This window comes from Teleopsis dalmanni, chromosome 2 (genome assembly GCF_002237135.1).
Source record: "Teleopsis dalmanni isolate 2A chromosome 2, ASM223713v2, whole genome shotgun sequence".
Lineage (NCBI taxonomy): Eukaryota > Metazoa > Arthropoda > Insecta > Diptera > Diopsidae > Teleopsis > Teleopsis dalmanni.
In genome coordinates, this window is record NC_051847.1 from 211,130,670 (window position 1) to 211,155,450 (window position 24,781).

General features: G+C 30.1%; 2 protein-coding genes across 5 annotated transcripts in view; one reads left to right on the top strand and one right to left on the bottom strand.

The window, feature by feature from the left end:
• LOC119680646 (band 4.1-like protein 4) overlaps window positions 1–24,781 on the bottom strand; it is a 52,898-nt gene that overhangs the window by 6,974 nt on the left and 21,143 nt on the right. Inside the window, exons 8-15 of one of the 4 annotated variants that reach the window (XM_038093571.1) lie at window positions 24,418–24,606; window positions 23,554–23,988; window positions 22,836–23,219; window positions 22,389–22,670; window positions 22,214–22,312; window positions 21,999–22,145; window positions 20,635–21,922; window positions 7,787–8,631 (exon numbers count right to left, since the gene is read on the bottom strand). In XM_038093571.1, the coding sequence (XP_037949499.1) occupies window positions 7,787–8,631; window positions 20,635–21,922; window positions 21,999–22,145; window positions 22,214–22,312; window positions 22,389–22,670; window positions 22,836–23,219; window positions 23,554–23,988; window positions 24,418–24,606 (3,669 nt within the window). Of the gene's footprint in view, window positions 1–7,786; window positions 8,632–20,634; window positions 21,923–21,998; window positions 22,146–22,213; window positions 22,328–22,388; window positions 22,671–22,835; window positions 23,220–23,553; window positions 23,989–24,417; window positions 24,607–24,781 lie in introns of all 4 variants that reach the window. The other 3 variants (XM_038093570.1, XM_038093573.1, XM_038093572.1) reach the window with 3 other exon arrangements.
• LOC119680649 lies at window positions 5,047–5,948 on the top strand. Its single transcript, XM_038093574.1, has 2 exons — window positions 5,047–5,191; window positions 5,244–5,948. Exons 1-2 carry the CDS (start codon window positions 5,120–5,122, stop codon window positions 5,904–5,906), a joined length of 735 nt encoding a protein of 244 aa, XP_037949502.1. The 5' UTR covers window positions 5,047–5,119; the 3' UTR covers window positions 5,907–5,948.

The following is a 24,781-nucleotide window of genomic DNA, read 5'->3' on the forward strand; positions in this document are numbered from 1 at the left end:
TCTTCATGAATAGCTATAACAAACTGCAGCTTATCTATGTTCCTGGTGACACTGAACCTAATGGGAATGGTCCCATGAACAATCCCGCAAGTACAAGCACATAAACCTAATTATTAATTAGTATTAATTAGTTCATAATTAAATCTATAATGGAATCGTGAATTAAAATCGAAGGAAGTCAGTATTTGTATAAGTTTGTTTGGAAGTTAGGAAGACCTTTATTCACATTCCACTTGATAGTTCGAATTTGATCGTATCCTGGAGTAGATCTTGTAGCCTTCTAATACTTTTAATAATTGGACCACAATTAAGTTTCTGATAAAATGGTGGATTGTCACCGAAAGAAGTTAGTATTGGCACAATACTCTTTGACGGATCACCAAACATAGCTATCGCAACGAGATATATCTATCTGAGAAAAAAAAATATCGGCTCTCTTTGGAAACTATTGAAACCTTTAATCAAAACTTTTTATAACTGCTAGGTTTTAAACTAATTAGTTTGATATTAAGAAATCTTCAATTAAAGCTTTTATTGGAAGGGATGAGTACTCAAACGTTGCAGTGTATCATTGTCCGTTCTAACAATATAAAAATAAATTATTAGAAATAATTTATGTTCTTCAACTCGAAGTTAGTAAATAATATGAAAGTGTATTATGATTGTACAATATAATAATAAAAAACCATAAAAACAAATAAAAATAAAATGGATTTCACTGAAATAGTAAAGCTTTAAACCGTTGAATAAATCAATGAATATTTCCTGGACCATTAATGATGGCATATACAAAACATTTGTGAGGGAATCAAAATGTATGCTTTATTTTTTGTCCAAGTAACGCTTGGGTGATATTTTTTACGATACACCCGGTTATGAAAATCATAGCTTTAGACTTAACTTATGTTGTTGGCAAAGAAAATATTTCATGAATATCTATTTTTTTGATGCCCATTAGGCTCCTTAGGTTATACACTTCTAATATAGAATGTCTAAATCTTTTCAGGTCTGGGCATTTACAAAATAAAACCTTTAGTTCTATTTTATTTAATAAACAATTAATTTTAGAATTTAAAATTTTCTCACTGTTATTCCTTTTTGTAAATATTCTAATGAAGCGAACCAGTTTAAACAAATTCAGATAGTGTTTTTAAAGAAGGTTAACAACCTTTTGTACTCATAGAATAACAAGTGTAGTCGTGAATAAAAACAGAAGCCCTAATAAGGGTCTAGAAAAAAGAAAAGCTATCTTTATATAAAAAAATTAATAAAGAAAATATTTTGTTAACTTAACTCTTTGAATATTTAGTCGTAACAGTAATTTTTTAATTTTTATTGTTTCAATGCATTGTGTAAATGCTTTTATTTCAGATTTTACTTGAAACCATAAGTAAATATTTAATGACAGAACAAAAATTTGATTCAGCAAACCACAAAATATAAGTAATTGAAAAAATAAACATAAAAGTAAAATAAAACGAGCAATCTTTAGCGGAGGAGTCTATCTTTGCTTTCTGGTGTCTGGTGTCGTCTATTCGCACAACCAGAAATCATTACCAAATTGAAATTACCAAGAGAATTTTAAGTACAACAGAAATCTACATCAAATCAAGCTTACGAATCATTTCCGTTCATTATTATTAAAATTTGTCTAAAGTTTTTTCCTTTATTCTTCTTTTTCGGATTTGTATTACAAATGTTTTACTATGCGCATATCAAAACAATAGGAAGACGTTCTAGGGGCTTGAGGCCTTACACTCACTCACATCAACACAATTGCAAATTTACTTTACTTTTTTATTTTGTGCTTTCTGTGTGTAATTCTTTTATTTATTTATACACAATTTTTGTATATTTTTGTGTGTTTTTGTTTTAAACGCTTCAAATGATAGCGCAACAAACCGACTGATTGTTCCGGGTTCCCCCAAAGCAAAGCAATATGACTCCACTTTAGTGTTTTCCCGATATTTACTTCAAAACAATTGTGCAGCGCAGCCATATATCCGTCTTTCCGTGTCTCTGTGTCCCTGCGTTCCCGTATTCCCCATATTCCTGTGCGCTTTTATGTTTATTTTTATTTGCCATATTTAAATAACGCTTAAGGAAAAGTAGGCTTGAAAAAATGAAATGAAATGAAATGAAATGTATTGAACGGCGACGGAGACAATACCAAAATATTTGCATGGATTTTCAAATACAATTCCGCTTTTTATTTTGCCTTCTCATGCATAAAACAACCAAAAATCGCGAAATCAAATGTGAACTGAACTTTAAAATTTGCGTAGCATCTAAGCACAAGACCTATACACACACGCAGTTACATTTGCAGATACTTTTAAAATCATTTAAATGCAGACACAGATACAGATACCGATTCAGATTCAAATTCAGCTTCAGATAGCTGAGCGGTACATTGGTTTAAACTTGCTCTGCAGGGAGTTTTTCTTTGGCTCCTTTTTCTGCATTTATAGACTACGAATAATATTAAATTCTTAGGGTGTGGTAAAGTATTTGTTTAGGATTTTTTGGACTTTTATTTGGTTGGGATTTTTTTTTTGTTATTTTTTATTTTTTATTGTGTATGCTCGGTTTTCGAATTCTTTTTTTACTGCATAAACATTGTCAGATGCCGTGAACATTAATAAATAATTTATTATATTTTCTACATTTAACATTAATTTTGCGAATTATTGTTATTTCGCTGTTGTTTTGACGTTGTTATTTTTATGGAAATACAAGCATTAAGAGCAACTCAACAGTCGCAACAACACTGCAAGGAGCCGCTTGCTTCTTAGTCGGCTCTTTAGTACAAACTTAAATTCAATTTCGTATTGAAGGTTGTTTGAAAGGCGTCCCGAGTTGCGTACAACACTGCGTATACTTAATATTCAATTTAAATACTCGTATTATGCTTGGTCTTTAAAAATAATTTCATAAAATTATTTTCTGGAGAGCACTTTAACTTCTTTAACTTAATAACTCTTTTTGTTTGCGGTGAAGTGTAGAAGTTAAAGCTTTAAAAAATTTTAATGTATATAGAACTTTTAAAATTTTAATATAAAATAAATATAATAGCAAACATATAATATGTTTATTATTTACATATTGTTAATGTATAACAAAAATTTTATTATTAGGGAAAATTAAAAAAAAATAAAAAATGAATTAAACTACAAATTAATTTCAGTTATTTATTAATTTAAAAATATTTCGGTAATGATTTAAAAAAAAAACACGAAACTAATATTGTTGGAAGGTCACTTGGCAGAAAATCCGAACACATGTTTTTAACTCGACAAAATAGGTTCACAGACACACATAGTACATTAAGTAATTTGTTAATGATTCAAAAAATGCTAAGGCACTACACATGTTTTTAACTCGACAAAATAGGTTCACCTACACACATAGTACACTAAGTAATTTGTTAATGATTCAAAAAATGCTAAGGCACTACATAGCTTACTGCTGGTTTACTTAAAAACCATCTTTATTACTCTTTAGTACTGTCTAAACAATATGGATCCATTTGAAGCGATATTAATTAATTAAAATTAGAAACTATGTTACTCTTATGTGGGTACTGGGACATAAACGGCATGAGGGCAATGAAATAACAGAAGCCCTAGCAAAAAAAGATGCATGTACTTCTTTCATTGGTCCATAGCCGTTTTGCGGAGAATCAAAACATCAAAGTTGACGCTATCCTTGGCCTTAGCAGAAACGATATTAATATCTCCGCTGAACTTCTTACAGGACAATGTGCACTCAATCACCACATGAAGAATTTAAATACGGTAGAAAGTGATTACTGTCGAATCTGTCGTGGGGAGAAAAAAATATCAGAACATATTCTATGCCAGCGGTGCCAAAACATAGACTTAAATTAAATAGGTAAACGTAAGACCACATCAATTACGAGACTTTTAAATAGTCTAGAATTGTTTTAGTTGGGCTCTTAGAAGCACAATGGATCTTTTAGGTCAGATTGCATTCAATGTATATTATTTAATAATAATAAAAAAAAGGTAATATATACGATATATATACTATTCGATTAAATAAAAACAAATAAATACTAGCTTATTAAATAAGTTTTAAATATTAAATTTAAAAAGAAAAAGTTACATATAACTTATATGATATAAGTTAGAAAACTTTTTAAATATCAAAATTTTCCTTAATATAAATAATTTTAGATCCTATAGAACCAAGTATGCCATATGAGATGCAAACAGTGTAGGTTTATAGTACTATCATTTCCAGCAGGATATTATCTGTGCTTAAGGAAAATGAATCATGTAAGTTATCTCAATGATGGTGAAGTGACATGCGTTGTCATAGGAATAGATATATTATACTACAATAGTTAAGATAAATGAAAATATTAAAAATTCTTTTCTTACATTAACACTCCAAATGCAAATAGTAGATTAGTTTTATTTTAGTTTTTAAAATTTTGTTCATGAGCACATTTCTGTGAATACTAAATGATCATATAATTTAATTTGTAATTTCAGTTTTAAGAATATTTATTTTTTTTTTAAAAAAGATAAGAAGGAATTAACTTGGTCTAGCAAAAAAAGGGCAAACGGCCAAAGCAAACAAATATTATAATCATAAGGTAAATATAACCGGCTGTCTGAGTCCACACAGAGACCCGAGAAATCCATAGGGAAACTTTGTAAAAGATTAAAATTGTTTTATTTGTATGACATATTTTTTTAATATTTAAGTGCATTACTTGATTCTTCTTCTTCTTGAGTTAGTGCTATTACACACTTTTACTCTATAATGGCTGGGGGGCTTATCTCTACCCCACACTAGGCTTTAACTAGGCTAAAAAAAAAAATCATATCATTTATTTGTCTTTTAGTTGATGACGGACCTTAAATCAGCATATCTTCCTGAGAGTGCATTATAAATTTGGTATTTAGACTTTAAATTTAAGATCTAGTACTCGTTACAAAGTTTAAACTTTTTATATACCCACAAGTATAAATACTAAAAAAAAACTCTTTGTCAAATCATAATTAATATTTACTTTCAGATATAATATTCCAAAATTTTAGTTTGTTGATATATTATTATTAACATTTTTGGCACTTTAACATAAATAATGGAATCTACTGTAAATGATCCACATGCAAAAGTCAACAAAAATTTAAATAAGGATCAAAAGTTTTTAAAGGTGAGCACTGTGTTGAAAGTATAAATATATTAGTAAAAAACATTTTTTTTAGAAAAATGAAAAAGTTTTTGACCTCGATGCATACCCACAACCCATTAAAGTTTGCTCAGATGAACTTACGTCAGGTACCGATGTTGCAGAGTCCATAGTGAGTGAGAATCTATTACAAAATTTATATGATATGAAATCCAACTTAAAGTATATGGATGAACAAATGAATCGTATAGAAAATAGATTTTGTGAGTTCGGAAAATCTGATATTAAACAAATACCTACAATAGATGGAAAGAAAGGAAAGAAAGAATCCAACGAAACTAAACAACCGCATGAAAACAACCATCATCTGAAGGCAAGTGATATCACACTTAACTCTTCACAATTTTTAGAGAAGTCGCGTTTAAATGAGCATATTCTTGGAAACTTCCAGTTTTGTGATAATTTCAATAATACGAGCTCTGGAATACCAACACAACATAATTTTCTACCACATGCTGAAGAGTTGGCTAACGAGTCTCAGGTAAAAGCTCAATCATATGAGAGTTTCACTAGGCTCAATTGCGGTATCTCAGCTACACACTATTGGTCCCCATTTGTTAAAAAAACTGCAGTTGACAAAAGTGCACCAAGACAGAAATTACGTGTACCTGAACACTGGCGCCAAAATTTACATCGCAAGTTAAGACCATCTTTATGTGATGCAGATAATGAAAAATAATTTTATATGTATTTAATAATTAAAACAGTAGATCTCCATAAGCAAAATTTTAGATTTTCTATATCATAGGAAATCAAGTAATAAAAAAATTGATTACAAGCTCAATTCCTCAATAAGCTTTTTAAAGTAGAAAAATATTTTTTAATAATGTAAAATTTTATATATATCAGCATATGGGTAAGGATAAGATGATTATATTTTTTCATACTAGTTTTAGCATCCTTTTTTATGTATGAATTATTTAAGTAGTATCAATTAATATAATATTCTAATATACCGAAAACAGTTTGAATTGTCATGTCGATGAAGATTTTTCTGCGTTCCTTTGCTTTTAGAAGATATGTGTAAATTTTAATATTATAATATATATATAATAATTATAATCATTTTTCTAGACATATTTTACTTTATGCTATATGTGTATTTAATACCCCCTCCACCTAATCACTATCTATATATGTGTAAATTTTAATATTATATATGTTATAATTATAATAATTTTTCTGGATATATTTTACTTTATGCTATATGTATATTTAATACCCCCTCCACCTAATCACTATCTATATATGTGTAAATTTTAATATTATATATGTTATAATTATAATAATTTTTCCGGCCACCTACTCACTATCTAGCTGTGCCATACCCATGCTTTCTGGTTTATTTAATTTTAGTTCACTGACTAGCATATGACTTGCACATATCTCTCTATCCTAATTACTAAAATAAAGTTTCCACATTGTTGTGAACATATTCTTCATTCATTCCTAAGAGGTGATTTTAGTAGGTTCAAGCCTCACACTGTAGATTCAATGTATATTTAATATTAAATAAACTTTTGAGATTTTTCTTGCAAAGTATAAACAATTAAAACCATTTTATTACATGAAAACAATATTCTTTAATAATTAATAATTCCTGTTAAAACGGATATAGGTATTATGTTTGCTAAGATTTCATGTTACATTCGTAAATCCTATAACGTATATATATGTCCGATATATCTACTAGCTTTGTCTATCAATCTAATTAAATCACACTTTACACAGATACCTTTCGGGACTAGGCGCTGATCATTTGTCGGATTGACAGAAATGGGAGTACTATATTCTATTACTACAACATAAATTGAATAATCGGATATAAGTTTTCTTCCTTTTTAAAAAAACTGATCTCGTCAATTTTTTGGTGTTTTTGGTCAGATCAGAATTATCAATTCTTTACTTTTACAATTATTTTAAAAAGTAATTATTTTTGTATACACATGGTTATAGATATATCCAAATAAAAATACATATATTTACAATTGATAGGTGTACATTTTAACATTGAATTTCACATTTGACGTAACTATAACTGTCTATAATAACTTATATAAAATTTTATTCATATCGGTTCAGATTTAAAAACAGCTACCACATAAACCTTTTTTATTTTCTAATATATGTACTTGGAACTTACGCGTAAGTTATAGAATGTAATCTATGCAGTGATCAGTGAAACTGATATCGTAAATCTGATATTGATTGGAGATATCGAGATTTGGATATATATCAGTTGATTTACTGACATTTCAGCTTCTATGGTTTTTGTTTTTATAAAAATTCAATTTTTATATATCTTCTGAAATTTTTTTTAATCACTGATTTTAATTTAATTAATTTTTAATTAAATGCATGCAATCAATTGGGAGGGTTTCATTTCATTTCATATAAACCTTGGAAAAGTAAATCTAATTAATGTAAGTAACTTAAATTTATATTTCAAAGGAATATAATTTATTATATGTATTAACAAATTAACTAAATAATTATATTCGTTCTAAAAACATTAAATGTAATTTATTTGAGGAAAGGTAAAACACAATTCAAACTTACCGTCGACTACTTTGAATAATTGGCGAAAGGATTATCTCTAAACTGGAGGAAATGTTTTGATTTTGATTCTGAATTAGATTCTGGCTCTGATTTTGTATTGAATGTGAATTTTGAATTCGATTACGATTTTGATTCTGATTCTGATTTTGATTCTGATTCTGATTATGATTTTGATTTAGAATTTCGTTCTGATTTTGATTTGTATTTGAAGTTTGATTGCGATTGAGCATGTTGTTAGCATTCAAGGAATTAAAATTGTCGATATTGGTTGTTGGTTTTGTTGGTTTTGTTGGTGTATTATGAGTTGGGGTAGAGGGATTTGTGGTATTGTTGCTTGCGTGTTTTTTGGTAGCATTCACATTCACATTTGCATTACAATTATCAAGATTAATATTTTGTAAAGCGGATACATTTGCGGAAACGGAAACTGTTGCGGATGTTGGTATGGAATTAATCTTATTTGACGTTGACGACTTTGTTGAAGTTTCTGCTGTGGGAGATGACAGCTGCTCATTAAAATTGCTATCATTATTATGAATACCATTGTTGTTAGTGTTGTTGCTGCCATTGTTGCTACTATTAAATTTTATGTTGGTAGGGTTGCTCAAATTGCTATTACTATTGCTATTGCTATTGCTATTGTTATAGTTGTTGTTTAAAGTTGGTGACATTGTCGTCATAGCATTCATAATTGCATTGCTGAATTTATTTGCATCTTCATCGTATTGATCCGTTTCGATTTCATCAACATGCTCCTCCTCTTCATCATCCTCTTGAATGTTATCCTCACTGCTGGGGGATTGCAAGTGCGAATTGGAGTTGTTTGTGTTGGTATGGTTGGTGCACTATTTTTGGGTTTTTAACGTACAAACAAACGAAAAAAAGGGGAAAGGATTTTTTTGTTGTAGTTTTTGTTCAAATTTTAACGAATTTCGTTTTAAGAGCAAAACACATACAAACAAATAAAATACACGGAAAAAAATCACGGTAAATAATGAGACCAAAATTCATGCTTAAAACATGCAACAGCAACAATTACACAAAAAATATATACGAGGATGTACTAGAGTTGTTTTACATACAAAAATATTATATTTTTTCATGACTACATCTTGAATGGAATTTATTTTTTAATTTATAAATAAATATTTTTTTTTTTTTGGAAGGAGTATATTATGGGTACAACGTGCAAAATTTATGCAATTTATTTGTGAGTTTACTTTTGTACGCTTGTTTATTTTATTCATCATATGTGGATGAAACATGCATATTCATACTTAATAAAGGACATTATGTTAAAAAAATTATTTGTTATATCTATATATATGTGTGTTTATTAAAAATTATATAAATATTTTACTTACAAAATTAAGTTACCGTTTTTTCTGTGAATTCTGTTATTTACTTTTATTTTACATCACAAATAAAAATAATTATAAAAATCAAAGTACACAAAAACATGCAAAATATATTTTTCATTATTTTAAACAAATAATTCATACAATGTTGAAAATATTTATATATACCCATATTTTATTTTTTTATTATTTCATATGAAAACAATAGTATCCATAATGAATATGAATATTTTAGAGTATTTTAAAAATATTTTAATTCAATTACAAATACACTAAATAGAATTCTTTTACCTAATGATAAATTTCATAACAAAATAATTGCACTAAAAATATTAAAAATATATTTGTTTTGTTTAAATTTGTTTAAAACAAATTATATTTTTATAAGCTTTAGTGCTTTATTTAATTATATATTAATATTCAAATTAATATGAGAGATTTGAACATTTTGACAGCTGCCACAGACTCCTTTGTGGAGTCTACATCCACCTGCAGTGCATGTTCTGCACATTTGAAGTATTCTACTTCAAAGAAGATTTGAGATTAAAACTAATTTTGCTTAGCTAAAGACTTAATGCAATTTATGTATTAATGGGATAAATGAAAATATTTTGATAACGTAACATACACAAATTTACTCACTCAGTCCTTTAATAAAATCAAAGCTAAATCTTTGAAATACTTGGACTAACCAATTAAGAAGTAACTTTGCACTTCAAGTGCACTTGCCGAATTTGTTTGCTTTTCAACTGACTTAGTTTTGCCATAGAAAGCAATTTGAGTAATAAAATTAATTGAAAATTGTCTTGAAAATAAATAGAATTATTCTAAGTAATAGAACATATCTACATATCTCTCTACATGTTATATATATATTTAAGACGTTTTCGTATACATCTTACATTGCATTTCAGTCACTGTTTAAATCTTTTATACATTTATAATCAGTATGAGTACATATCTATTATAATACAAATTAATTCTCTATTAAATATTAATTATATTATATTATTTTCATTATCATATTTACTTAAATGTATTTAATATTAAATTCCTTATTCACGATTTTGCTATTTTTAAAAAAGTGAAGTAATAAATATACTTTCTGAAAGAATATGAAAATATATTTTTTTATATATCCAAAATTGGTCCCTCATATAGTTTTTAAGAAAAAAAAATGTATTTAATGGTTCAATATTTAACACTATATAAATCAATATTTAAATTTGGTTAATACCTTAAATATATGATAGGAACAATATATTTGTATGGATTATACTTCACTTCATATTTTGTAGAAATATATAGTATGAATTGAACACCTTGAACTATAAATCGCATATTTATTAACAATAATACTATACTAAATGAAACTGATATGCAGTAAAAAAACTTTAATATTTATATAACAAAAATAATATATATGTAAAGACAACACTTTATAGATCGGTTGAAGATATATATGGTATATCTTGAACATATTTAAATACAAGTCCAACTTAGACTACACTTAACATATATCTCAAAGAAAAATTTTTTATTTATTGAGCAATAGTAACTCCAATAGTTATTAAAAATGATGCAACTATTTTATTAAACCAAAGCAAACAAAGAATATGTCACGATTTTTAAAATCTAAAATAATATACAATATATCTACAATATATGTATATAATGCTGGAACTTTTGAATATCTCAAGATGTAAACACCACTAGCATATAGCGTAATAAGAAAGTTGCTCAAAATATTTGACTCTATTACAATCTATTAAAATCCATATATACATATAGATACACTAATAGATTTCTATACAAAAAGAAATAATAAGTTATGTAGTATATAGATATAGAGTGTTATCTATAATATCACAAAGACCATTTCATATATATATATGTATATTATAACCATATACTTTAATATCTAATCTACTTGATATCAGACTATTTATTCAGCAAAACAAAATATTTTATAAAATTTCAGAGCTTCCGAAACTATTTAAACAATATCTTTTAACTTTCATAACAGAAAATCGTTTTTACCGGTAAAAAGACTTGTTGTTACATTTTTTTGTTTCCAGTTCTAATTTGAATCAAGATAAGATTACTGGAGCTGTAGCTTTTAAGTACACTATAAACCATAGTAAACGGCTAAGGGTAGTAAAATCTTTTGAGTACATCAAAAATATCAGTTAATAACTAAGGTTATGATTAACTTTTAAGAACATCGGAAATAGCTTTTCAAATAACTGATCTAATAAAAGTCTGAATGCTTCCACAGCTTAGTTTATCTTTATTTTTTATGCCTTATACTTATTATATTTTCAAAGTGCTCAATTTCAATTATATTAATTTCAATGAAAAATATTATTGAGCTTAGATAAATTCAAGAACATTATTAGTGAATTCTTCGGTGATCGTGAATTTCAGTTGGGCGATATGTTCTTTATCATGCAGGATCGTTTCAAACTGCCGAATTATGATCACAATTTCTAGCACACCATAATGTTATTCATTAGTTGTATTATTTTAAAAAAAGTTTTAAGAAGTCTAAACCCAAACTTAACGGTAATACTTCAAAACAGAATTTTCATTGTTTATTTATCAGTATAAATTTATCAGTAGCTATTTACCTAACCCTGAGTAAAACAAAAACAATTTATTTACTAGTTTTAATATTTAATGAATGTGGTTGTTGCAAGTTTAATAAAGGTTTGAATTAGATTCGAATAACTGTAACCAATTATTCCCAACTAAGACCATTTAGTTATTAAAAATGATTAGTAAAATGCAGTAACCGCTTAGCTTGGCTGTGCAGCAGATATAAGTGAAGCTATAAAGTTTTTGTACCTTACGCTGCAATTTACTAAATGATAGAGCTTACAGCAAGCAAAACTCATAAAATATAACTAATAAAAATATAGTATGCATAGAAAAGGCACACTTGTGCTCGTCCCGTCATTGCTAATGCTAAGCATTAGCAACGCAACGGCCAACACAGTTCCAAACTTATTCAATAGGAATCCTTAAGCAATATACCTTTTTAATCTCTTTAAAATAAAAAGCCATAAAACTCATAAAAGTACATTTATCATGTTCATACCTCTGCGAATGTCGTACAACAACACAATAGAACAACAACAGAACAACAGAACCAGCAGTGGAACTGACACAGAGGATAGAATGAAACTTTTTTAATTTGTATGACGAGTACAATTTGTATAATCACCTTCAGCGTTTTTCTGCAAGTTGTCAATGGAACATGACAATTGACCAAAGTCACAGTCACAGTCACAGATGGAAACTTGCACGCAAAGGTGCACATTCCGTGCGATTTGCATAGGCAACAACAGACAACGGACAACGGAAGGCGAAGCAACCGGTATTGGACGACGCACATCAGTCACAGGCAGGCGTGTCAAAATAATTACTTTTTAAGTCTACCATTTTTAATGTACAAATAGGAGACAGAAAAAAGCATAACTGGATTCAAAGAAGTAAAGAAGTCATAATCGTTCCTGATGAAATGTTATTCGTATTTATGCATTAATGAACAGACATGTCGGGTCAGTAAAGAAGGTGGCATTCATTTGTCTCTACTGCGAAATAGAATTATTCAAATACTAAATGACATATGTGCCAACGTATCCATCCCACTTTTTACTGATTCCTCCTCACATAAGAATATTTGATGAGTTTATAAAAATTAATAAAAATGCAAATCGTGTGGAAATATCCTTTTTATGCCATTAATTCATTACATTAACTTATGCATATGAATAAAACTAAAGCATTCAGCAATGCAATTAATTTTTTCATAAATTTTTTAGTTGGTTAGACAAATTTCATAAATAAATTCAAAAAACCAAGTCTTCATCCATCCCACTGCAGTTCAGAAAGAAAATGATTTGTTAAAATAATAGAATTTTAATTTTTCATATTCCGTTTTTTTATTCTGCCGGACGATGGTTTCAGGCATCGATTGTTCAAATGTTATCGAACAATTGATTTGCGGACTTTGATGGTGAAAGCAACCTGTTTGATGGATGATTGGTTTAGGAGAGCAAACACAATGCAAACTATATATATTGCGTTTTTATTGTGAATTATCCTTTGATAAAAACGTTATAAATAACAATGAAATGTTCAATTGTTTATTATTCTAAAAAAAAACTCTAAAATAAAATCAATAAAATATATAGAATTCAAAGTTTGAAAACTAAACAAACCATTGGAATTTAAAAAAATTTATAAGAGTATGTATGCGCATTGGGATTGCACTTAATAACAGATGAAATTGAAGTTGTTAATGTTAAAAAAAGAATATATTTGTTTAAGAACATAAAAAACTTGCAACTAGTTCAACGAACGATAGTATGGAGTATTAATAATAAATTGTCTTATAAGCAAGTAATTTCTACTTTAAGGAGGCGAGGTTGCAATTCTTCAAATTAACAAAGTACTTCGGTATGGATCTAGATTGTAAAGAGGCATGAAGAAATCAAATAAATGACAACCAATTAATTTAAAATTTATGTTATTTTACTAATTGTTAGGTCGGATATCCCAAGTCCAAAATATCAAAACACGGTTCATATCTACAAAACTATAAAAAAATTTATAAGTAGCAAACCTAATTACTAGATGTCATAATGTTTTAAAGCCCATACCAGACTTGAGTAAAATTGAAAAATAAAATAAATTTTTATAACACTTTTCGAACAGTTTATTGCATTTAATGGTTTGAAATTTTACTCATGCGTTGATGCTGTTGAAAACTAATGAAAACAACACATGCACACTTTTTTTTTCCATATACCTACCACAATAAGGTAGCAACTATAAAAATGAATGTATCAAAATTAAGACTCAAAAATTGCTCTAATGTGGCACGGGCCAATGACATACAATAAAAAAAGCTGAAGTAGTCTCTAACTGAATTTAAAATATGGGAAAAAAGATAGTAAAGGTATACATTATAGTTAGAAGATATTGTGATGGTATATATATTTGCTGCAATTTAGTGGTTGATAGAAAATACTTCATTTTTGCTTTAAAGTGTTTCAAATATTTCTATTAAATAATGTCAGCTAGATCTTGGATGTCTATTGTTCTGTTTAATACATTACAAACTATTTTATCCGGCTTATAAGCAGGTATTATAAGATCAGTGGTTTCAATTTTCTCTTAGTAAAGTCCATTTGTTCTACTTTCGAGCCCTTCTTCAGACTAATATATAAAATACCGATCATTCCCTGTAAAAAAGGCAGATCCAAGCAAGTCCTTGATGTATAATCTTTACAATATAGTTATGTCTCTATATTTATTCCCCCACTGCAAGTACACTCTATATCGATGTATTGTGAACAATTGTTTAGTCATTAATTCGCACCTTCTGTATTTAGTTTTAACTCATTCACCATGAGTGCTAAAAATTACGAGTTGGCTATTATATATTTGCTTATAGTAATGCTCTATCTTGAAAGAGAATCATATATACTTCTGTTTTTATGTATTATATTTGATTCGTTTTTTTTATTATGTTGAGGCTAGTTAAGTCAGTGCACTTGAGCACTTTCACTCTCCAATAACTGTGAGGTTTCTTCATAACCAATCTCTACGCCTTGACTGGATTATCATCAGACTAAGCAATAACTGACTTCAGATTTGCAAACTTCCCCGAGGAGCCTGTAACCATTCTGAGATTCAGTAACGCGGTATTATGTATTTTGAGGATGTCATTCGTCCTAATGTAGCATGGTACCTTGGAAAGTTTTCTCAGAGTCTGGCTTTGTGCAATTTTTACACATCCGTATAGAAGTGTTTGTTTTGTTAATTTATTTTATTTAGCTCCGATTTACATACTTTTTTCATAATATTTTATTTATAATTTTGCTTTAATTAACTTTTATTTTATATTTATCCAAACCATTCCCAAATTACGTATTCATTGAATTTAGTAACTAATAGGTAACATTCAAGTTCACATATGTTATGTATATAATTATGTATATTTAAATATAATTATAAAGCACGAGAGAATTTTTTAAATGTATATAACATATATGTACACATATGCATAACATACATATTATATATATTGCAAATATATTATATATTAATTTATATTTGCCAAGACTTGAAAAGAAGCCGTCAGCAACGATAGGTTACTGATTTCAAATGAAGGCAAATTCTATTTCAGATTTTCACATCGAAAATTGAGTTTATTTTTGGAAAACTAATTAAAAAATTAATTTTATTTTAATACCAAAATTTATTTAAATGCACACATATGAAAAGGGAAAAGCATTTGATGCGTTCGAGTATAAATAATTTAAACTCAAATTACTCGAATAGGTAAGAGCGCATATTAAACGAAATTTTTGGATGGAACTCCCTCATGTAGCGCTGCGCAAATTGTAGACAAAATAGCCACGGGCAACGCTTTTGATCACGTTTAAATAAACGAAAATATTTTGATGAAGCTAAAGCTGCTGCTGCTGCTATGCATAGCACAAGCAAGCAAACATTTTCACTGAAACAGATATGTGTGCTGTACACAAGCACTTTTGTGGGAGAATACAAAAGTATTTTGCGCTTTGGATTTTCATTAAACTTGGCTGGTTGTTAGGGGTCTTCAACTACCCCATTCAGCAACTACTTTTGCTGTTTTGTGTATGTTAATTTAATTCAGAAAAATTCATTTGTGTAACTGCTGTGAAGGATGCAGGCGGCAGTTGGTGTATATTGCAAATTATGCAGTTGAAAAGCGCAAGTGTCTGCAGCAATTGAATTTAATTTTGGTAGATAATCATTTTGACGCTTTTCATAATAAAAATGCATGTTTACATATTAAATTTTTAACAGATTCAGTAGTGATAAAAAAAATTTGAAGTACGCATAAACTCAAAGCCGCTTCCTTATTCTTTTTTTCTTTTTTGCTTGTCTTTTTTTTTCTAAAGGAAATTCAATTGAGGCGCTGCTATTGATTGAAAAATATTTGGATCCCTACAAAGCGGCACATAACATAAGCTACTGCTACTGTAGGTGGCATCCTTTATCCTTTATACTTTGTCGAGTTCAAAGTGCCACTTCTTTTTTACTCCTTTACGAATTTCATTTTCAAGTATTCTGCTCTCTCACTCTTTTGCAAAAAATATTCGAGCGCGCAAACAAGTCAATTATTCGTATTCATGAGTATGCCGGAAAGGACTTTGGTTTCTTGATTTGCTTACCAAAAAAGTTTCATTAAAAATCTTTTGAAAGTTAAATTAGTTTGTTTAAAAAATCATTAAATGATGTTTGATGTAATAGACTCTCAATGTTTGCAATATTTTATAATGACGACGATATTAAAAATCCTTCTGAGTCCACAATTCTGAGTCTTTTTATATGCAATCAATAGGTTTTAATATGAATGAAAACTTCGCTACTTAAAAACCAGTTCAGTATTTATTTCTATTTAATTTTCTATTCTATAATTGCATACATTTTGAAATGGATGTCTATTTGTTGTCTACTTGCACACATTATCAATAGTAAAGGCACTACCAGTTATCAATATTTCAAAAAGTACATTCTCTTTATCTGCTGATATAATTTTGAATACATTGTACTTATAATAAAACCATTTCGTTTTTACAAACATTTTAAATTCGATAAAATCATAAATTAAAGCTTTTTGCCTTTTTAGATCACTGCTTAGTGGGTCTCTCAGATACTTAACATTTCTCAGTACTCAAGGGATGATATGTAAGTACACTTATTTCTTTAATAAATGTTAAAATTTGTAAGAAAGTAAGCAAAGAGAGAATCTACTATAGATTTTGGATTTTGAAGAAGAATTGTTTGAAACAACTTAAAAAGGACATCCCCAAAATGTAGTCAGCATGAAAAAGGTTCTTTCAATTCTTTCAATCTAATAAGAAATAGTAAGTGAAGAAAAGCAATTAACTTCTATAGCATAATTTCGGCACTCGTAACTATCAGTAACTACCAGTATTGTTGATTAAACTATTGTCTATCGCACTACCTCTCTATGTCGGTATATCCAAAGCTTAGAATATTTTTGCGCAAATCTCTCATTTCTTATTGGAAAACTTTTCAAATTTGTTAAATTGCTTGCACAGCTTAATTATTGTCGAGCAACCCAACAAACATTCGAATAAAAATTAATCCAAAATTGCTGAAACAAATTTGTTTTGCATTAATCGCCAAGTCATTCTTGTCTTAAAACAATTTTCGTATCCTTGCTATTGTTTATGCGCTCCTTGGTGTCTGCGTGTCCTTTTTCAGGCGCTCAATGCGAAATTCAAATAAAATAATATTAGCTTAGAAGAATATACAAATCTGTGGCATAATTTTTCAATAAAAATAAATTGTGCGAAATGTTCTTTTGGAAGTTAAATATTCGCACAAATCGAGCAAGAGCAGCAAAGTTCAAAGGCACATCAAGGCAAGTCAATACAAAATCAAACAAACACATCAAATTTTATGATAAGAAAAAGTCAAACGAAAAAAAAAAACGAATATCCAGAAATATGGGCAGATCTATAAATGCGATTTGTGCCATTTCTTACAGCTTTGGATAGGGCGGAAGTCAATAAATTTATGTTGTTGATATGTTTGTGATTTGGTTTCACTGACTTGTAATCGAAACACAAGTGAAAGAAGATATTTGATGTTTTAAGCCCACTTTTGGGCGCAATACATTGCTACTATATGGTATTTGAAATTATTATTGGATTTTACTCTATGCTTTGGTTAATCTCCTTCCAGGAGTAGATACCAAAATATACTAAAATATTCGATTAACACAATTAGTAAACAATAAATGGAAGTTTATTGAACTTTGATTACAAAAGCTTGAATTTATGTTTGGAATTTCAGAACAAAATTATTCCAGATATTTGGTGCTTTTCTATTAATAAATTGCATATTTTAGAATAAATTTGTATATGAATTCAAATATGATTAAAGATAAATAGAAATATAAACTCTGAACATAATGTATAACCAAATTAGTATCTTAAAAATATAAGATTTTTCTTATTAAAATCTTTTTAAAAAAATTATTGAAATTAATTTGCAATAAGAAAAAACATAATGTTAATAAATTAATATTAAAAAATAAAATTTCATAAAAAAATTGTTTAATATTAAAAAATTAGCAAATTACGTTAAGATTTGATTTTAATATACAAATACTTTATTTTCAAAGTATATCACCGCCTGATACAACTTGAATAAAACAGATCGTTTTGTTATATTAGTTTATATGTAGACCAGCCACTAATAGTTGTGCAAAAATTATTATGAACTAACTGGATATAAGCTTATAGTCAAGGTTAAATAGAATTTCCTTTCCTTTTACAACAAAAACGCATAATGCAGAATTATTATTGTCGTACCCCGATAATATCTATATAGTAGAAGACATGAAAGGATTTATAAAATACGATTACATGAGCTAGTATATAGATTACGTAGAGGGTAAGTGAAGAGAGACTATACCTTCTCTTTAGAAGGTAACAGGAGCGATTAAGTCTACGTCCTGAAGCCACTCGTTCATTACAATGACTAAGTGTCACCAATCGCTCACCAATCCCAGCAAGGACTATACCAATAGGTAAGTATTTGTTTGACATAATGCAGTTTAGTACTACTTAAGTAAATCATAAGAATTCAGCAATCTAGTGATTTAGAGTATATATAATTCTCTTGCATTCCAATCATGTATAATATATACATGATAACTAATTTTTTTAGTCAGTATACTTTACACAAGAAAAATTAAAGTGTTGTTTTGAAAGATTAGTAGAAATATCTTTGATTCTACTTTATGGTTCTAACACTGTTATAATTGTTTTCCACTACCGGACTTTTATTAAAACATCCGATTCGATATTTTATGAAATTGGAAATAAAACATACATGAGATATTTGCTGTTTACAGAATGAGGCCGAATATTAAGAGCTTGACATAGCATAAGGCATGTTACAATCGATCTACACTTTTGTCGATTATAGTATTGTTATTGGGTTTTCGATTAACTGAAAGAGGTTTGGAAAAAGAACAAGATCAACATTATGATGAAGATGAAGATAAGGTCTACTGATTTATCGTTCCACTCCAATGAGATTATAACGTTTTTCCATCTGAATACAGGATAGCTTCAAATATTTTCACCCATTTTTGTTTCTACCCATTTCTGCCTTACTGTACCCAATTATCCTCACCTATATTTTGTACAAGTTTTGTTATCCTCTTATGGACTTTTTTTAGATTTGAATAGGTTACAACAAAAAACCTAACTGAAAGAAACTGAAAGAAAGAAGACGAAAGAGAAGCAACTGAGCACTTTCTTTGAAAATCTGAACCCCGAACTAGATCGGAACGTTTCATTATAGAAATATAGGAACTTATTACCTTGGGAAACAACCAGATTTTTGGTGGAACTGTTTTTATCCAAATTTAAATATACATGAGCTGCAAGGAAAAAATGGAAAATGAATAATTGAGCACTTCCTTTGAAAATGTGAAGCACGGACAAGATCGAGACATTCAGTTATAGAAACCCACGAACTAATTGGCTTAGACAATCACTAAGTTTTTGGTAGACACATCTAAATCAAACTTTAGGTATGCATGGACGTTGCAGGGGAAAAAAATAACTGCTACTTACTTTAAAAATGTGAAGTACGGTTAAGATCGAAACATTCCATTATAGAAATATAAATCTACGAACTGCGATTCTTGCACAGAAAAGCAAGCTCCACTTGAAACCATGATCAAAATTTAAGATATATCTTCTAGAATTTGTTTTAGAGTATTTAGTCTATATATATAAATTTATTTTTTATTAAAAAATATATTGTAAAATATTCATACAATGTATATTTTTTCCTTCACATAAACTATAATCAAATAAAATATGTTTTGTTTTTTTTTTCAAATATGTTTTTATAAATTTTTGATATTATCAAGCCATTCTTCAAGTCACTATCTTACTATTTTTTTCTCAATCACGACAATAATTTATTTCACACATTCCATGATTTCAATTTACTATTCACTTCACTCCTTGAAAATTTTAATTTCCCGGAAAATATTTGCCACAGACGAGTACATAACGATTTAATCACAAAAATAATTTACGAGCTTTACATGCAACAAAACAAATACAAACACAAACACAAAACAAAAAACAAAAACAGAAACAAAAAAAAAATGATTAAAAACAATGACAACAAAAGTAAAGAAGGAAGAAAATCAGTAAATCAAGAGACAAAGATTTATATATAAAAACACGCAAAATAAAAAGAATAAATATTTGCCAAAGAAAACGGATAAAATCGAAACCACAACAAAAACAAAGTTAAAAGACAACAACAACAACAACGTGAACGAGTAATACAACATTGACATGCCACACAGAGTTTACGCAGCAACATGCGTTTGCCATGCGATAAACAAAGTAAATCACTACTCACAGTTTGCTGTGTTGAAGTGGCATTTGCTGGCGCAACATTCTGGCCGTGCTGCAAGTAGACTAATGGACCGACAACATTGGCTGATGTCGTTGCTTTTTGCATTTGTGACGAGGGATCATTTGTGGTCTTGTTCAGTAGAGATTTCGGCTGTTGAACAATTGGCGGCTTGCCGTTGTCAAATTGGTAATACATGACATCAGTAGCGGGCGCAGCACCGCCATACAACATGCTACTGCCAACACCAACACCAACTCCGCCACCATTGTTGATGCTACCACTATTGGAAGGCTTATAAACTGGTGGCGGATCAGCAGTTTGTGCGCCTGAAATGTGATAAGCCGTGTTAGTTTGTTGTGGCAAATTCTGTTGCTGCTGCTGCTGATGCTGTTGCTGTTGCTGCTGTTTTTGGTGTTGTGGCGTTGTTGTATTGGCGGGACGCATAAATTCCGGCATATCTGGCATTTTATAATTGTAAATATATGGACGTTCATATTCCCCGGCAGACGAAGAATGCATATACGAAAGAAACAAATCTGATTTGGCTGGATGTAAGTGCGAGGCTAAACCGACCACCGAATAAGCTGCTGTTGGCATCGGATAGCAACTGGCATTCGGCAATTGGCCACTTAATAATTGAGTCTTTGTTATGGCTTGACCGGAAAGTCGACGTATCGGTACACCAATATCGGATTTGGCGTCACGTTTCTTCATATTAACATTTGTCGAAGGTGGACCATTATAGTAATACGGTGCAGCTGGTGAATTTGGCCATTCAAGAAAACTATCCATCTGATTGTTAGTAAAACCATAACCACTTACACCACCACTACCAATGCTGCCAATACTGCCAGCACTCTTAGCTGCACCGCTCTTACTAAACACATTGTTAAGACTAAACTTGTATTGGTTGTTCTCAAATGTGGTGTAGTTAAGCAGACGATTAGTGCTCGGCTTTGAAGTGTTCGCCTCATTAAAACTACCCGGATTAGTAGTGTTCGAATTGTTATTGTTAGCTGAATTAGTAGAGGAATGGGTATTGTGAATGGGCGCCAGTGATTTTGATTTTGATGAGTTTTGGTTAGTTTGGGAGAATTTGAAATTTTGTTTTTGCGCTTGTTGACGCTGTGCATAAAAGGAATTTTGACGCTGTGTTTGCTGTTGATTACTCACAGTTTGTTGCATTAAATTATTGTAATTGGAACCACTACCGGCACCAGCCGATTTACGATGACTACCACTAGAAGCACCAGATGATTTATTCGTACCGTAACGTGTGCTATCACTAGATCTAAAATCATGAAAAAATAAATTAAGTAAAAAACAAAAGTACTAACCCCCCAACCCAATAGTTAATTACGTTTTACCTTTCAGAAGAATAAGCATAATCTTGATCAGCACCTAAACCAGAATCGGTATGCTCATGCGAAACACGTAAAGCTGAATTTTCAAGTGGACTAAGATTAGAACCAGTGGGGGATATAAAATCTCCCATACTCATACTAGACATCATTCTATTTTATTTGAAAAAAACAAATTAGCAGTTACTAACAGAATAACAGAATAAAATGTTTTATTTTACCTTACTAAACCATTGTTACGTTCACATTCGCGTGAAGAAATTGTGCTTGCCGAGCGTATGGAACCATTTTTACCACCAGTGTTATCAGTCGGATGGGAGCTTTGAAAATATAAACTACATCATAGAACAAAACATAATTAAGCAAATTATTTCAACTGATTTAGTTGTTACTTACCCGCGTATACGATCGACACGATTTTTACCCTGTCCATTCCCAGAGCCACTACCATTTGTAATTGTATTGCCAGAACCTGTACTCTTACCACCAACACTATTCTTGCTGTTGCTTTTATGTATCTTAAGGTTTGAATTAGAACGCTTAGAATTCGTTTCCACTACTGTATAGGGAATTTCGCGAAGCTGATCTTCGGTCATGCCAGTTGTATCGACTAGATCAAATTGTAAATGCTTAGCGAGTTCACTTGACCAAATACGATTGCGAGAATCGGATGGAGATCTGTTGTTAGATATGATATAGAAAAAACGATTTATTGAATTTTTTTTGGAATTATGAATGAGTTATTATTTTTCAAATTAAAATTTTATAATAAAAACCATAAGGCACTAATATTGTAATTTTTAGTTCTTTCTCCTTAAGTGCAATGAATATTCATAAACTTACTTATTCTTTCTGTGCCGCCTTGACTTATGATGCGAGTGTGTATCTGAATGACTATCGTTACTGTGTAAGCTGCGAGCCAACATGCTGCTCTTCGACACCGATGCCTGATGGACGGAACTTTGACCTAGACTAGCTTCTGCTTGACGTCGTTGCACTTCGCGCCACTGCAATGCCGAATCAATCAATTCAGCTGAACCACTACGCGCTGAAGAAGCGCGATGACCAGAATAGCTACGTCCACGTGTGCTCTCATGATCTGAACCACCAGAATCTCGACGATGACGCGAACGCCGATGTTTCCGATGATACGAACGACCTGAACGACCAGAACTACGCGATAATTCACTCTCATTATCGGAAGTACGTCGATGTCGATGCTTGTGCCTATAAATGCAAAAAATGAATATAGGTAAACAGAAAAAATTGATTAATAATTGCATAAAATATTAAAGCAATAAAAAACTAATTCAAAATCAATATTGTGGTAAATTAGTAAATATCAAAATCACATTTTACAGTGATGAGCAAATTATAGTATTGCATTTTATACACTAAACACAAAAATATACACTAAAAAAAAAAAAATTATAAAACTACGTTCACAATTTATGCCAGAAACCCTATGAAAAGCAGCCTAACCACTGCTGTGCTGGAGATCTGTAATCTTTCGCAGCAATATGCAATTATATTTATAACTTGACATGAAAAAACCACTTACCTTCGTGTTGAGCGCGAATCATTTGATGAATGACTTTCAACCGAACTTGATCGATATCGTTGCGAAGGTACGTGATCACGCTGGTGAGCAGCACCGTTCGCTTGATGCCGTTGATGTTGCTGATGTTGCTGATGGTGATGCTGCTGTTGGTAATGATGCTGGTGTTGATGGTGATGATGTAGGCCACCACCCGTTGTGCTTGCCGAACGCACTGAGCGTGGACTCGATGGATTATTGCCAAAGAGCGATCGTTGCTGTGACCTCGGCCATGGTGCGCTACGCGTGCTACGTGGTGAATCAGGTGTTTGTATATTGCTGCCATAACCGCTGCCACCATTGTTATTGTGGTTGCTTGAATTATTATTTTGTTGATATGGTCGTATGCCCAAACTAGTAGGAATACTGTATGTTGATCTATAAGGACTCTCATAGTTACTGCAGTACAGGAATGAAGTTAACATACGAATAGAAGAGAAAAGTTATTGCAAAGTAAATTTAAGTTGATGTGTAGAATTAATGCACAATAAAAAATTAAATTTATTATAGACAAATGAGGCTTGGGAATTTTTTATAAATAATTTATGTACGCTTGACGGAACGGACTAAGGCGTGCATAACGATCAACAGTCTGATCGTAACTCAATAAGTTCCTTTTGAAAAAATTGAGAAATTGCATATATGACGTGCGGCATTACTCAAAGCGGTTAGTAAGGTGAGGTGATTTATTAAATTTTATTGATTTTAAAAAGGTGGAAACGAATTTGTGTAATTCGCTGCATTCTCTACTAATGCATCTGCATTATAGACTGCGTTAATCATTGATATGAAATATATATACACTTGAGTTATGTGCACTATACTTACGGTGTCAGCATTCCAGCAACTTTTCCCAACTGCGTTGTGCATTCAAAGTTTTCGCCATTTTTCTGCCCACTTAAAAAGTCTTCAATCATGCGTCTGGGTTGCCGTTTCGATGGTACACGTGTAAATGTTGGTGGCGCACGTCCGATTGAAAGCGTATCCTTCACTACTTGCTTCTCAGAACGGCCACTACTACGAAGTGGTTAATGTAAGAAAAAATGATCCAATAAAAATGGAATAAAAATGGCACAGAAAAATAGTTAAAATATCGTAAAAAAGTTTATGGCTATAAAATGGATGACATTTCAGCTCAACGATAGTGGCGTTGACGTAGGTAGGTAAATGAAGCAGTTTTCGGTGTTCATCA